At 41.7% G+C, this 16,910-nt stretch overlaps 1 protein-coding gene across 1 annotated transcript in view; it reads right to left on the bottom strand.

Annotated features, from left to right (window-relative positions):
* The window catches only part of SPMIP4 (sperm microtubule inner protein 4), a 77,980-nt gene extending 66,357 nt beyond the window's left edge, over positions 1-11,623 (bottom strand). The window contains exon 1 of the mRNA XM_073677878.1: positions 11,361-11,623. Within this exon, the coding sequence (XP_073533979.1) occupies positions 11,361-11,494 (134 nt within the window). The 5' untranslated portion in view covers positions 11,495-11,623. The remainder of the gene's footprint in view (positions 1-11,360) is intronic.
* Between the last annotated feature and the right edge of the window lie 5,287 nt (positions 11,624-16,910).

A 16,910-nucleotide genomic window follows, 5' to 3' on the forward strand; every position in this document is an offset into this window, starting at 1 on the left:
TTGGTCATGGAAGTCCCAAAAGCAACAGTGCATCAGAAAGTGGCAAAATTAAAAAAAAAAATGTCCTCAACGTGTAAGGCTCCAACCTGGACAGACATCTTCTCAGACCATAATTGGATATGACCACAAGGATTTGCTTAGCTATTCATGGAGATTAATTTTGAAAGGTGTACACAAAAAAAAAAAGGATTTTTCAGCATCCTTTTTTGCGAGAGGTAAATAAAATTCTATACCTGTCTGGAATTAACCCTCCGTCACATACAATAGGCCTGACAGGCACATCTCTTTTACTTTCATTTCTCCTTCCTCACCAGATTGTGAGGAAATCCCCTCCCTCCAGGTAGTCTCCTGTCTCTAGCAGCTATGTGAAACCTCATACCACAGTTGGATTGCAGAGCTTCAGGAGGACAGATATAACTGCGCTAATCTCTCAGGCTCATTGTATGTGAACACGTCACACTCAATAAGGTTGGTATTTTATGTTTTTATTCATCACAATTGTTTATTTAGCTTGTTTTATGAATGTATAGCACAAAGTGTGAGGATATTTCATAGAAATAAGGCAGATTAAAAAAGAAAGTGTGCTGCTCAGGCATATACAGTAGTTCCCTAACACATATTCCTTCTCTTGCTTCAGATTATCTGCTGAAATGGAGAGGAAAATGTATAATTTATCAAAAACCTTGATGTTGAGGAAGTAAAGAACATGCTGTTAGATGATGCAGACCCCACACTGAATGAGGATTTAGGAGAGGAAAGTGAGATTGATTCTCATGATGAGGTGGAAGTATGTGAAGTGGATTCTGAAACAGAGCAAGATGGTGACAGTGATGAGGATGAAGATGTAGAATCTTATTATATGGGAAAAGATAAAAAAAACCAATGGAACAAGAAGCCACTCCAGAAAAAACGTAGGGAACCTCAAAACATTATTACTCACCTTCCTGCAGTTATAGGAACTGCAAGTAATGCAAAAACTGCAGTTGAATGCTGGAATAGTTTATTCACAGATGACATTCTGGACTCTATTGTCACATATACCAACCAATATATATACATTATAAAGGACAAGTTCATCTGCAACAGAACCATCAAGGCCACAGATGAAATAGAACTGCGTGCTTTTTTTTGATTATTATACCTTGCAGGAGCTTATAGGGCAAATAGACAAAGTTTGGAGGAACTTTGGAGTAAAGATGGGGATGGAGTTGAAAAATTTGGCCTTGTTATGTCCATAAACAGATTCAAGCTTCTAATTCGTTGCCTTCGGTTTGACGACAGAACTACCCGAACCGAACGTAAAACACATGACCGACTTGCTCCAATTCGTGATATATTCCAAAAATTTGTTGAAAACTGTGAAAAAAGCTATTGCCCTGGGGAGAATCTCACTATTGACGAAATGCTCCCTGGTTTTCATGGTAGATGTGCCTTTCGTCAATATATTCCATCAAAGCCTACCAAATATGGAATAAAAATGTATGCCCTTGTTGATGCCAGTAAGACCTACACTTACAACCTGGAAGTTTATGCAGGAAAACAACCAGAAGGTCCTTACTGTGTCAGCAACAAACCCAGTAATGTTGTAAAAAGACTGGCTGAGCCCTTATTTGGATCGGGTCGCAATATAACAGCTGACAATTGGTTTTCAAATTGTGATCTGATTGATTATCTGAAAATGCAGACGCTTTCATATGTCGGAACTGTAAGAAAAAATAAAAAAGAATTGCCTACACAGCTTGTAAGTGTGAAAGGGAGACAACAGTACAGCAGTATGTTTGCATTCCATAATGGAAAGGTTTTGGTTTCCTATGTACCACAAGCAAAAAAACTTGTAGTTCTTCTATCAACACTTCATGATGATGATGCCATCGATCCTGGGACTGAGGCACAAAAAAACCCAGAGATAATTACATTTTATAATGCAACCAAAGGGGGTGTTGATACAGCTGATCAGATGTGCTCAACTTTCAACGTCAGCAGAAACACCAAACGCTGGCCAATGGTCATATTTTTTGCTATGTTGAATTTGGGTGGTATAAATTCACAAGTCATTTACCTTGAAAGCAAGCTTGAACCACTCCATAGACGATTCTATCTGAAAAAATTGGCCCATGAACTAGTGCTTGGAGAGCTACGCAGGAGAAGTATGAAAACAATCGGTATCCCCTCTCGCCTTCAAGTTCAGCTCAAAAGATTCCGCCCAGAAGATGATAGTGAAAATTCACCACCTGCACCACCTCCCAAAAGAAGGAGATGCACCACCTGCACCACGGAAAGCGGAATCAGAAGGCTTTCTAATTATGAATGTCACAAATGTCATAATGCAATCTGCCTGACACATGCAAAAATGATGTGTAATTCTTGCTCTTTGCTCTGCAAGTGTAATTTTTCTGGGGAAACTTCAGGATCTAATTCTGATTGAATATGTGTTTAATAGTACTTAAGGAACCTTAAAATTAAGTTTGTTTCCATAAATTTTCTTTGTAGAGTTTTTGGACAGAGTCAAACTGGGGACTATTTGGCGGGAGTTTTGAAATGTTTGTATTTCAGAGTTATTAGTTTTATGTTAAGTAAATGTTTTTTTTTTTGCACCTGATTATGTGTAGTCTCTTTTATTACATCCCTATGAAGGTCACTGATCACTTTTAGAGCACTGAAATTGCAAACATTAGATATTATAGGTATTTTTCTAGCCTGCGCCTGACAGTCACATTGTATGTGAACTCGTTAGAACCGATATTGTATGTGACGGAGGGTTAATGGACACTTGTCCTCTAAAGAAGAACTGAAGAGAATACAATGGCATAACGATTTTTTCTTTAGAGTAGTATAATTTCAGCCCCATGGCGATTTCTCCTCCTTCACCTAGGGCAGGGGTGTGGACCGGTCCGTGATCTCATTTGGTCCAGGCATCGAGCAACTTCCTGGTGCTATGGGTACTGATCCATTAATCCTCCTGTAGAATACGTGCATGCAATGTTCAGTACTAAATGCCACCACAGCGCTGGATAACGTCTGACGGAAGCCAGTGCTTTGTTGATGGAGTTAGCACATTCTGCACTCCTGCCTATGTGATGTATGCAGCAGAGCCGCAGTGTATACTATGTGATATATATACAGTGCATTGTGAAAGTATTTGGCCCGCTTGAACTTTTCTACCTTTTGCCACATTTCTGGCTTCAAACATAAAGATATAAAATTCAATTTTTTTTGGGAAGAATCAACAACAAGCGGGACACAATTGTGAAGTGGAACGAAATTTATTGGATATTTTAAACTTTTTTAACAAATTAAAAACTGAAAAGTGGGGCGTGCAATATTATTCGGCCCCCTTGAGTTAATACTTTGTAGCGCCACCTTTTGCTGCGATTACAGCTGCAAGTCGCTTGGGGTATGTCTCTATCAGTTTTGCACATCGAGAGACTGAAATTCTTGCCCATTCCTCCTTGCAAAACAGCTCGAGCTCAGTGAGGTTGGATGGAGGGCGCTTGTGAACAGCAGGTTTCAGCTCTTTCCACAGATTCTCGATTGGATTAAGGTCTGGACTTTGACTTGGCCATTCTAACACCTGGATACGTTTATTTTTGAACCATTCCATTGTAGATTTTGCTTTATGTTTGGGATCATTGTCTTGTTGGAAGATAAATCTCCTTCCCAGTCTCAGGTCTTTTGCAAACTCCAACAGGTTTTTTTCCAGAATGGTCCTGTATTTGGCTCCGTCCATCTTCCCATCAATTTTAACCATCTTCCCTGTCCCTGCTGAAGAAAAGCAGGCCCAAACCATGATGCTGCCATCACCATGTTTGACAGTGGGGACGGTGTTTTGAGGGTGATGAGCTGTGTTGCTTTTACGCCAAACATATCGTTTTGCATTGTGGCCAAAAAGTTTGATTTTGGTTTCATCTGACCAGAGCACCTTATTCCACATGTTTGGTGTGTCTCCCAGGTGGCTTGTGGCAAACTTCAAACGAGACTTTTCATGGATATCTTTGAGAAATGGCTTTCTTCTTGCCACTCTTCCATAAAGGTCAGATTTGTGTAGTGTACGACTGATTGTTGTCCTATGGACAGACTCTCCCACCTCAGCTGTAGATCTCTGCAGTTCATCCAGAGTGATCATGGGCCTTTTGGCTGCATCTCTGATTAGTCTTCTCCTTGTTCGAGATGAAAGTTTAGAGGGACGGCCGGTTCTGTCTTGGTAGATTTGCAGTGGTCTGATACTCCTTCCATTTCAAAATGATAGCTTGCACAGTGCTCCTTGAGATGTTTAAAACTTGGGAAATCTTTTTGTATCCAAATTAAACTTTGCCACAACAGTATCTCAGACCAGCCTGGTGTGTTCCTTGGTTTTCATGATGCTCTCTGCAGTTGAAACAGAACCCTGAGACTATCACAGAGCAGGTGCATTTATACGGAGATTTGATTACACACAGGTGGAGTCTATTTATCATTACCAGTCATTTAGGACAACATTGGATCATTCAGAGATACTCACCTAACTTCTGGAGTGATTTTGCTGCACTGAAAGTAAAGGGGCCGAATAATATTGCATGCCCCACTTTTCAGTTTTTATTTTGTTAAAAAAGTTTAAAATATCCAATAAATTTTGTTCCACTTCACGATTTTGTCCCACTTGTTGTTGATTCTTCCCAAAAAATTAGAATTGTATATCTTTATGTTTGAAGCCAGAAATGTGGCAAAAGGTAGAAAAGTTCAAGGGGGCCAAATACTTTCACAATGCACTGTGTATATATATATAGCATTCTCAGCATCTCTTTTGTGATGTATACACAGCAGTCTCAGTGTCTCCTATGTGATGCATACACAGTAGTTGCAGTACCTCCTCTGTGATGTACATAGTAGTCTCAGTGTATCCTATGTGAGGTATATAGAGAAGTCTCAATGTATCCTATGTGGGGCATATAGAAAAGTCTCAGTGTATCCTATGTGATATATTCAGCAGTTGCATTGTCTCCTATGTGATATATGCAGAAGTCTCAGTGTATCCTATGTGATGCATACAGTAGAGTCGCAGTGTCTTCCATGTGATGTATACAGGAGTCTCTGTCTCCTATGTGATGTATACAGCAGTCTCAGTGTCCTATATGATGTATATACAAGAGTCTCAGTGTCTCTATGTGGTGTATATACAGAGGTTTTAGTGTCTCCTATGTGACGTATATATACAGCAGCAGAGTCTCAGACTATCCTGTGAGATGTACAAAGCAGTCGTAGTAAGCATAGACTCTGTGTATCTTACGTGATGTATGTAGCAGAGTTTCATTGTATATTATGTGATTTATACAGCACGGTCTCACTGTCTCCTGCTGTTGGTGATGTATGCAGAAGTCTAGGTGTGTTCTGTGTGATGAATACAGAGGCCTCAGTGTATCCTATGTGATGTATACAGCTGTCTTAGTTTATCCTATGATGTATAAAGAAGAGCCTCAGTATATCCTAAATGAAGCATACATCAGTCTCAGTGTCGCTTATGTAATGAATGTAGCAGAGTCTCAGTGTTTTCTATGTGATGTATATAGCAATCGCAGTGATTCTTATGTGTGGTTATACAGCAGAGTCTCAGTGTATCCTATCTTAAGTGAACACAGTTGAGTCTCAATGTCTCCTACATGATGTATACAGCAGACCTCCCACTGCTTGAGGTCTATAAATGCTACGTGAGCAATACTGAATTTCTTACTTTGAGAAGACATGCATTGCAATATGCATTTGAGTTCAGAGAAACTTACTGTTGCGAGCAATTCTTTTTAAAACCACCATCGAAAAGAGTCGACTGTGCTCCTGACTGACTGATGAAAACCTGAAAAAGCAGTTGCGAGTAACAACATCATTAATACCAGCTCACCAAAGAGAAGCAGTTCCAGCCAAAAAATTAGAAGTGAGCTAATTAAGTTTGACCAAATATAGCATTCTAATTTTTAAGTTGATAGTTTTGTACGGCCCCCGAATGATGTTATAAATATCCAAATGGACCTATTTAGAAAAAAGGTCCCCTACTTTTAACATAGGGTCTGAAGTTTCACTGTTTGGCCTTCGGTTTGGAACAGTCTTTGAGAGAGTGATACTTTTAACCACAATATAGACATAGTCAGATGACGACAATTTCTTCCTGCCAATTATCTTTGATTCTTGTACGGCCTCTCTGGGATGAGATTTTGAAGAATGTGGGACACTGGAATCTTGAACTCTCTTCCTTGATCCCTCTATCAATCGTAAGTCCACTCGGTGGCAAAAAAAATTTATATCGTCAAGGGAAAATGGCAAACCCCTACAAGTACTTTCATCCTTGATCCAACTGAATAGGTGATGTATATAATAGCAAGGAGGGCATCATTGTTCCTGTCCTATTTAGCAAGCAGAGTCCAGAACTGGATGTCGTAATGTCCCGTTGAGTTACTCCCTTGGCTATGTCTGCATATAGAGTCAATGCTAAATACTCTAAGGAAGGCAATCAGGAAGGATGGTAGAGAATGCATCATTGGATCGTCACATTCTTATAATGGTTTGGTCCAAGCCAAAGCTTCTCCAGATAACAAAGATATAAGACAAATATATGCCACTTTTGGGGACACGTGTTGAGGAGCTGGAGGTATAACACCAAGAATTTTAGCCAGTGCTCCATGCGGGCTGAGAGGTCACAAGCATCCTGTACAACCTCCCTTTAACTTACAGCATGTTGCAAAACCAGTGAAGATAAGTCCTCCATATCCAACAATAACGGTGTTGATGCCACTGCACCTTTGAAATCCTTTATTTGAGTATTCTTTTATGGGCTCACCTGGTGAAATTGAGTCTCCAAGCCGTAGGTCAGGGTAACCAGCAGGGACTGGAGGCGATGGAGAAGCTGAACGTGTTGGCAGATGGCATGTGGTTTATTGAGGATCAGGACAGTGGGATATGCATGATGGCAAACAAACAAGGCAGAGTAAGAATGTGACATGCAGAAGTAGTGCTGTTGCTTCAAAGGCATCCAGCATCTGTTACAAATAACACAAGCACAGGAGACAGGACGTGTTGTGCTTCAGAAGCATCCAGCAACTAGAGGGGTTAACACAGTCACAGGAGACAGGGAGTGTTTTAGCAGGGCCCCAAGGGGATTGTGGGGAACTTGTTATTGTAATCTAGATGAAGCCGAAGAGAAAGGTAGTGTGTTATCTGGATCTGACAGAAGGCAACTGAACAGGATTCAGATCAGGAGAGAAACTAAACACAGGTCAGATAAACTCCCTGGCCTAACAGTGCAGAGTATTATCAGGCAGGAAGATAAGGACTGGAAAGAATTGTGTCACAGGGATCATCTCGCTCATCAACCCCCCTCTCCATCTCCATGCAGGATAAAGAATGCTGTGTACTATTGTGTCCTTGTGAAGGAAAAGCCTGTGGTTGTGTATGCATAGAAGTGTGCTGCTAAGAGATCTAATCTATGCTGAATTATGTTACTGAAGAGACTGTAATACTGTGCCTTGTGAAGAAACTACTGTATTGTTACTGGAGCCGGTTGCTCAAGAAACTCAGACTGTACTGTAATGAAGATTGTTGCTGTAATATCCCTGAATTGCACTGGCCGTGCTTCAGATTAAATGCCACTGTTAAACTGTTGAAAAAGACTCTTGTCAGATGTGTCTGGTCAGCAATTGAATCTATCGTGTGCCTGAGAGAAGCTGCAGCCTATGGTCGACCTGAGTAACGGTTCCCACAGGATTCCAAAGAATTCATGAAACTCGTCTCGTCCTATCTGAACCTAGCGGCGTGCGTGTATCAAGAAGCACCAGATGAAGCAGGGGCAGGTGTGACACACATGAATATTAGATCACATGGGAACCGTTGATCAACAGGAATCTGATATCTTCCAGCAGGGATGCAGTTAATAGCAGAAATAACAAAGAAGTATCTCCTCTACAATAATGGTATAATTTTTATTGGAGGAGAACCACTTACAGAGCCATACCATTACTTCCATTTGAAAAAATGTGCTGATGGGCTCCCTTTAAGCTGTTAAGTATTGTTAATATGTTCTATGTTATGCTCTAAAGATGGATATATGATATTCAGATTAATAATTGGCAATCAGTCTGAGAATCATCATATTTTTTAAATTGCTGGATTATTGGTTTGATGAGCAGTCTCTAAGGAAGCAATTATTTTGTACATTTCCTTAGGGAAGCCAGCGTTGACATTAGAAATTCAAATGTAATTTGCAAACACAAATGAACAAGATTTTTATTTTCTTTTGGAAATCTATGTACTTAGTACCAACCATGTAATTAAAACACAGAGTCGTAAATCAACGCTCTGCCCTCAGTTTCATTTATCCAGCTCATACAGTATGGGTCCTTTATTAAAAATCATCCTGTAAGTGTGAAGTAATATAACTCAGATACAAGAATGTAGATTGGAGCCATTGACACTCTCAATGGGGCTCTTTTTGTCCTTAAAATTAGTTTTATTGGTATCTTTATTAAAAAAAATATCTCAGCCATTTCTCAGGTCGGGATTGCACTAATGGAATCTGGAAATACAAAGATCCTAATTCATTAAGACTAACATTTGGTACACCAGTCTTAATAAGGAACAAATGGGCTGAATTCATTAAGAGATAAACGCCACTTAATGAATTTGGTGCGTCTTATCAGTGTCATGCGCCTCTGTATGTTGTGCCGGAAATGTTACTCCAGTCAAAGACTGGAGTAACATTCCTGGCTTTAAAAACGCTGACACTATAGATGAATTTCACTAGTGGGCATACCCATGGCTGATCCCACCCTGGATCCTCTGCAGCATTGTTAATTTTCCTGAATCTGGAGTAATAACGCCAACTCCAAATTTTGCCACTTTTCAAAGTGTTTTATGCCAGTGTTCTGTATTGGTGTGATCACTTTCATGAATCCGCCCTAATGTCTTCAGTTATATTCACATGCAACAGATTTGTTGCAGCATATTTGTAATAAAACCCCAAACTGTGCTTTACTCACCTTCCACCGCTCCAGCGCTGAGACTCCGCTGCTGTTTCCGGTGTCTGCAGCGCTGACGTCACGTCGCCAGCTCTGCAGCCAATCAGTTAACTCAGCGTCTCTGAGCGGCTTATGCTGTGTACTCAGGCAGAGGTTCATACAGTATATTGACTGCAACACTGTAGATGTGATATCAGCACGGCACACCATAACAGACACCGAGTGCAGCTGCAGAAACTTTTCTCTGGACCCAAGGAAGGTGAGTAAAGCACAGTAGCAGTTTTTTTTTAAATCAAACTGCGCCCAGGTAAACCCCTTTAAAATATTTTGTTATATTGAATTCAACCACAAAGAGAATAAAACTAAAAGCTCAGCGGACATGCAATGTGTGAATAAGAATTCAGGAGCTTCTGCATTGCAGAACACCACAGTATGAAAGTCTGTTGTACATAGTGGTGTGGTTACTGGCCTTTATGCTTCATCTACGCCTAATACATTTTCCTGTGGTATCAAATCACAGGATTGTTGGGTGACAACTGAGCCTCCGGGCTTTACTTATAAATCATTCACAGTGACAGGCACCAGCATTGTGCTAAACTCCTGAGTAATCCCTCAGTAACAGCAAGTGTTTTAGAACTCATAGGTTCAAAGGTGATTAATCCCCCCAAATACGCCACCATAATAACAATAGTCAGCCGTATAATAATTCATTTGGTTACATTATTTTAATTTGCTCAAAATATTCTGATATCAATCCTTGGATTAGATATTTCCATGTGAGGCTTAAAGGGGTTGTCCGGTCCAGATCACACTCTGTGTGCAGACTTATGAATCCCCCCAGCGCACGCACTGTGCGATGCAAGGATTCACTGGTTTCTGAGACAGGACCAGAGGGTATGTATGCGTTATGCATACTCCAGGCCAGGGTCCGTCCAGTGGGCGTGGCATCTAGTGATAGAAGTGCAGTGGGCGTGGCCGACTAAAGGGTGTGACCTTGCTCCATACAAGTGTATGAGGCAATGCCACTGACCAGGAGTATGTATAACTCATACATACTCTCCGGTCCTGGGTAAGAAAGCGACAAATCCCCGCGTGGACAGCGTGCGCTGGGGGGATTCATAAGTCTGCAGTCACACAGAGTGACTGCAGACTTATCGATTTGGACTAGACAACCCCTTTAAACTGTATTGTGAACATACAGTAATAGATATGGAAAAAGCAAACAAATGGAGAAAGACATTGCAGATTCCAGGCTGCAACCACACTGGTGTTCAGAGGATTTTCCATCCATAAGTATTAAGCAAAAATGCCAGCGGATTCCAGAATTTACTCAGAATTTGTAATAGGAAGACATGCTCTATTACAAGTCATATTACAAGGATATTTTCTTATAGAAGTGCTTTGCTGGAGTATATGGTGCCTTACGGAAGCACCACAAACTGCCACATTGCCAACGCATTCATAAGAAAAGTAATACTTTGTTTTTCTTGAATTACAACATGTCTTACAGTGTATTGTTATCCGGAGCTGCATCCACCAAACTTGACAACTTTTTTAGAATATATGAGAAAATCCCAGAAGAGGAGACCTCACTGACCCCCAGAAATGTTGGTAAACTTCACAGAAAGCAGCGCTTCCAGAGGCTTACTGTGATGCCGCATCATCGGACGGATCCTCAGCATCCAGACACATATTCAGGGGGTGGGAAACAGGGTCATAGAAGGGGTCTGTTCTGTAAAAGTGGGTGTCAAATTACATAATCTGTTACACAACCATTTCAAAAGTTTGCCAGTATGGCTTTCCATACTTCTTCATAGTCTGCACAGTTCTTTCTCTTATGTTTGGTACTCTGGGAGGTGTTTTCTTTGCAACAGGCACAGTACAGTAATCTCAGTGTCCCAGAATGGTTATGAGCAAGGTGGATATTGTAGCGCAGCAAAGCACCTGCTCTTCTTTATAGAACAGTAAAATATCAGCACCATTTAAAGCACCTGTCAGTGAGGAGGGGATTTTATGATCGTTGTTCTCATATCTTTCCCTTATGACAGATTGTATGTGTTGTCAGTGGCACTTGTCTTCTGTTCACTGTGCTGGAAGGAACCGCTTTATGAAATGTAATTTCTGTGCTCTCATGAGGCTCATCTAATCTACACTGTATATTAAATCTAAATGCAGTCACAAGTTTACGTAAAAAAAATCTAAATTGAACTTTTTAGCTATGAGATTTAGATACCATTGAATCAAAAAAGACATAAAATCTATACAAAATGTGATATTATAATTTCTTGATGATTAATTATATAACATCAGTAAAAAGTTCTAAAAGTTCCAAAAGTTTTCAAGTTAATGGAAGAAAATTCCCACATCCCATATTGAAATTCTTACCTTCCTGGGGATGTGGTGGGGCGCTGGGGAACCTGTTGAGGGGTCAGCAGTTCAGATGATTGTAGGGTTGGAGAAAGCTCCTGTGCTCCCTCATTTTGCCTGTAGTAGTAGGACAGGTCGCACTGCACTGCCATCCTTCATGTTTTAGCCTGATCCTCTATCACAAGGACATTGTAATTAGATATGTTTCCAGGCTGGGAACAGTTCTACAACATACACCAACTGAGCAGCAGAGGCTTCCAGGTTACAGCACGATCCGCCTACACTATTCTGATTTGTCACTTACTGATACTTTAACAATTATAGCATTACAATGTCATCCAGCCACCGGCATGGAGAGCTGCTGAGCAGGTACATTCAGGAGGTAGAAGACAGGAAAATGCATGAATGGAAGCAATGAGTTAAAATATTTACAGCAAATACATCAGGGATCATGCATGCTACTATCACACACTTCTACATATTTTCCAAAGTTGTCAGGTTCATTTATGAAATCAGCCATTTCTTAATGATTTCGACCTGAATTCAAATCTGTCAATGAAAATTTTTAGTTGGCTCTTGTTTCTATGATATCAAAAAGTTTTCCCTTTACTGCTACATATATGACTCGGTGGTGGTACAGAGCTGTAATATGGCACCCATAGAAATCTACAGGCTCATGCTGCACCTCTAAGGGTATATGCAAACGATCAGTGTTCGCTGCGGATTGGACGCAGCACACTTGCGCTGTGTGCAATCCGCAGCGGCCAGATGTTACAGCATAGTGGATGGGATTTATACAAATCCCATGTCCACTATGCGTCTCTGTGGATCACCCGCGGAAACTGACATGCGGCGCGTCTTTCCAGACCGCAGCATGTCTATTTCCTCCTGCGGGTCCGCATGCGGGCTTTCCCCATAGACCTAATCTCTATGGGGAAAGCCCACCTGTGAGAAAAAAAAACAAACGTCCGCCGCTCATTTACATAATGAGCGGAAGCGGGAGGTGGCTTCTCCGCAGCCTCGGGGCCGCAGTCGGCTCCGGATCGTCTGCACATGCCTTGAATGTGTCATACAGAGGCCCAGATAGAATTTTTTTGTCTATTTCTGTCCTTAAAGAAAATATGTCAGTAAAATCATCCTTCAATACATATGGGCATGCAGATCTTCAAACTGACACCTTCATATTTTCTGTCTGTTGCTGCACTCCCAAGAACTTAGCATTTTCATTCCTATGCAAATCAGACATTAAACCCTTCACCACCTTGAGTTTTTCCGATTTTGCATTTTCGTTTTTTGCTCCTCTTCTTCCAAGAGCCATAACTTTTTTATTTTCCGTCAATATGGCCATGAGAGGGCTTGTTTTTTGCGGGACGAGTTGTACTTTTGAACAACCCCATTGGTTTTACCATGTCATGTACTGTAAAATACCAAATTTGTGTAGATTTGATTTTTTTTTGAATGGGGCAAAAGGGGGGTGATTTTACCTTTTATATAATTTTTTAATATTTTTAAAAACATTTATTTTTTCAATTTTTACTTGCTTCACTAGTCTCCCTGGGAGACTAGAAGCTGCAATCATCTGATCGCCTGTGTTACACATAGCAGGGCTTTATAATTTTTATGGTAAAATGAGTTGTGTTATGCAAAAGTTCAACTTGTCTCATAAAAACGAGCCCTTATACAGCTATATCAACAGCAAAACAAAAAATAAATTGTGATTCTTGGAAGAAAGGGATGAGAAATGAAAGCACAAAGACAAAATTTAGCCACAATGGGAAGAAGTTAAATAGGTTCTATAGGTTGTACTTTATTTATGTTTAATTAATTAAATAGTTAATTTAATTTATTATTTATTTTACTCACTTATTTAGTCCTCTCATTCAATAGACGGAGTTTTCAAATTCTTGTGTTAAAAAAACAACCCTCCAACCCTACAGCACCTGCTTTGCTTACCTCTGTGTTGCTGTCTTATCCCATAAATTGCAGAGTGAATGGGAGACCATGTATCAATGGCGGGCGTGGAGGAGACTTTTTTTCAATCCGAAGTTTGGTGAAAACTTTTTTTGTCGTTAAACAGTCACTGTTGCTTCAACCAACCTTGCATGAATCAAGGTAAATAATTAAATAGTACAAGTGAATATGTGGTATCCCACAAAGTGGCCATGTCCATTGGATACTGGATGTATAGTGTGTTCCATGCATATACTGTGATTTCTGTGTAAACTGTATGTTGTAACATATTGTGAGACAGGCTGCACTCAAAGGGTTAATGTTCTGTCTCAGGGGCTTGTTTACATGACTCAGCTCTGCTTGGTATTCAGAAGCTTTTGGAAAAAGCTGGAACAGGCTCCTCTTGCAGTCAGCCAATGAGTGCAGCTGAAAAGAGTCAGATGGGACATAAGTCAGTAGAGGAAGGCAGACTGCAAGGAGGAGATGTTGCTCTGCCCCTGATGCTGGGTCTGAAAGGGACCGAAAAAAAAGGAGGGGAGCTAACAGTCTTCAGAGTGGAAGGATGCCTATTGCACCTCCAGGGGAGCTATCAGTCTTCAGAGTGGAAAGATGCCTATTGCACCTCCCGGAGAAAAAAAACGCCTCCGAGTAGAAGCACAGCTCAGCCCTAAGTAAGGAATATTGAGTGAGGATTATCAGAGGAACAACCTTGAGAACAAGGGAATTGAATTGATAAGACAAGAATAAGACAAGTATCCCACAGAGATCTACCTGTCTGCATGTATAAGTAAACCTTCAACTGTGAGTGTAAATCTGACCACCAATTACCTACAATTTGAATATAGTTATTTACCCAGTTATCATTAGTAAAGAGACTGTTCTTTTCAAGTTAAAGCCCCCGTCTCACATAGCGAGATCGCTAGCGAGATCGCTGCTGTGTCACGGTTTTGGTGACGCAACAGCGACCTCACCAGCGATGTCGCTATGTGTGACACTTTGCAGCGATCAGGCCTCTGCTGTGAGGTCGCTGATCACTGCAGAATGTCCTGGACCTTTTTTTGGTCATTGCCCTCCCGCTGGTCAGCACACATCGCTGTGTGTGACCAGCGGGAGCAGCGATCAGGCTGGTAACCATGATAAACAGCGGGTTACTAGGGGCGCACGCGCACTTAGTAACCCGCTGTTTATCATGGTTACGAGCCTGCTAAAGTGAGCGATAACCTCCCGCTCACCATAGCAGAGTGGTAACCAGGAGCAGGACATCGTGGAAAGATTCTTTCCACGATGTCGCTGCTCCCCTGATCGTTGGTGAGCCTGCCTGTTTGACAGCTCACCAGCGACCACATAGCGACGCAGCAACGATCCCTGACAGGTCGTATCGTTGTCGGGATCGTTGCAGCATCGCTAAGTGTGACAGGGCCTTAAGACTGCCTTTCCAGGATTGGAGATTAGCTACACAAACAGTTACCACCACTATCATACTCTAAAGAGGAAGCTATAGTGCAAATCATCATTCACCTCATTGCCCTCGCTGTTGTGCACAGATTTGGGATTCGTAATTAGCCCTGAGTCCCATCTCCAACTGTCCGATATCCACGTGGCATCGCGACAAACTATTTCCCATTGTTACATTTTTAAGAAAATATTCTTATTGGGGAAGCTTTGTGTGTAATTAGAAAGGGGAAGAGTCTCATTGTTACAGAAAGCTTGGCCAAGGTGACGCAGATTATAGACCGCCAGGAGCACAAACCCTCCCTCTGCCATACACCACCAGAGGTTACCGCAAATAAAAGAAACTTTGTAATATACCTTATTAGAAAAAATTGCTTCATTCTCAACTTATACACCATTTATTCCTCTACCCGCATTCTCCTGAACTCATCATCTACTCGGAAAAACAGTTAAAATATATGTTAGTCAAAGCAAAATGTACTGCCAGCACTGTGAGATATCTGGTTACAGGAGCACTCAGCACAGTGAGATACACACAGAATTGTGCTGCAGCTCAAGCTAATATTTTACCTCAGTATAGTGCTGGATTCACAGCTATACAGCTCAATACTACTGTGTATTGTCTTCTCTGCTGTAGCTTCTGTCTGTGTGCTACATCATAGAATGAAATCTCCACCCGCAAGTAAGAAAGAGGATTGAAAATTAGGGATAAAGCCTTTGAAGGGATACGTGTGAAAAATTTCAGATTCATGTCATCATGTCATGTAATATAATAGAAATTATGTTATTCTTCATGCACCGGTGAGGGGAACAGGGTGGTAGTTGAGGCGAAGGGCTGTTGTGTTCCAACACCATGGCTCTCCACATATAAAAGATATCCCGTCTGTCGTGTGGCCTGGACACCCCCATTACTAATCTACAAAGAGTTAAAAAATAAAAAAATACATAAACACACAAACACCCAGAAAAAAAATATTTATTTGAAATAAAACACACCATTTTAATTAATTCCTAATTTACTAAAAAAAAATAATTACCTGTCCACGTTCCAGCGCTGATCTCCTGTGCACAGCTGTCACATCCGGAGATGTGACAGCTGTGCATGGCCGCAGAATGAGGTCACCGGAGTGCATTAGCGCAGCTCTGGTAGCCTCCTTTACGGCCCTGCTGTACCATGGGAATTTCTCACGGTCAGCGGGGCCGTAAAGGAGCTCCCCGGAGCAGTGCTAGCTGAACATCGCCGCTGACCTCTGTGCGGAGCGGTACACTTGGCGCCAATCTCGCTGATTGGTCGCGGCCGCGACCAATCAGCAGAGCGGTGTTTAAACTTGGCGCCAATCTTGCCCATTGGTCGCAGCCGCAGGCCGCGACCAATCAGCGAACCTTATTACTGAGTACCGGGTAGCGGCGCCGTCCCTCCCTTCACACTTGCCGTCGGGAGATCAGCGGGCCAAGCCGCTGATCTCCCGACGGTAGCCGCATGGAGGTCAGCGGCGCCGCCTGTCGGGGTACTTGTGCTGCCAGCAGCCGGGAGATGAGCGTCTAGCGCCGCTCATCTCCCGGCTGCATTGCCGCTGACCTCCGTTCGGCAGATGAGCTGCTAACGCCCGCCATCTTTTCTGAAATCCCACGTCGCTGATTGGCCGCGGCCGGACCAATCAGCGACGCGGGATTTCCTGGACAGACGGACAGACCGACAGACGGGATAAGACGATTATATATATTAGATGCATGGTCTGAACCACAAGGATCTACACTTGGGATGCCAAAGGTGGCAGCTATTTCTTTTAACAAAGAAAACAAAAAATCTGCAAAAGCGTAATAGGGTCATTTCACAGGTGGTTGTCCTCAGGAAGGAGTCGTTATTGACTTTGAAGCGCATTGACAATAAACTACTTTCCATTTTAATTACTTTTTCTTCAAATCTTGGAATCATCAGCACAATTGAAATCCACTACTCCTGTTTGTGCATCACGCTCAGAACAAAGAATGGCGTTCTAGTACAAGCATTATGTATTTTTTCTAATCAACAGTACAGGAGTTCTTGCAGGTTCTTAATATAGACCAATAGTCACACATCCCTTAATAAATATTGTGCATTTGAATCTGTATTTAAACTAGAAAATGAAATCTTTCCCTGTTATAAGCCTGTCTGTATATCCTATG

Source organism: Phyllobates terribilis, unplaced genomic scaffold (assembly GCF_046119375.1).
Source record: "Phyllobates terribilis strain yellow unplaced genomic scaffold, ASM4611937v1 Scaffold_4__5_contigs__length_816908805, whole genome shotgun sequence".
NCBI lineage: Eukaryota > Metazoa > Chordata > Amphibia > Anura > Dendrobatidae > Phyllobates > Phyllobates terribilis.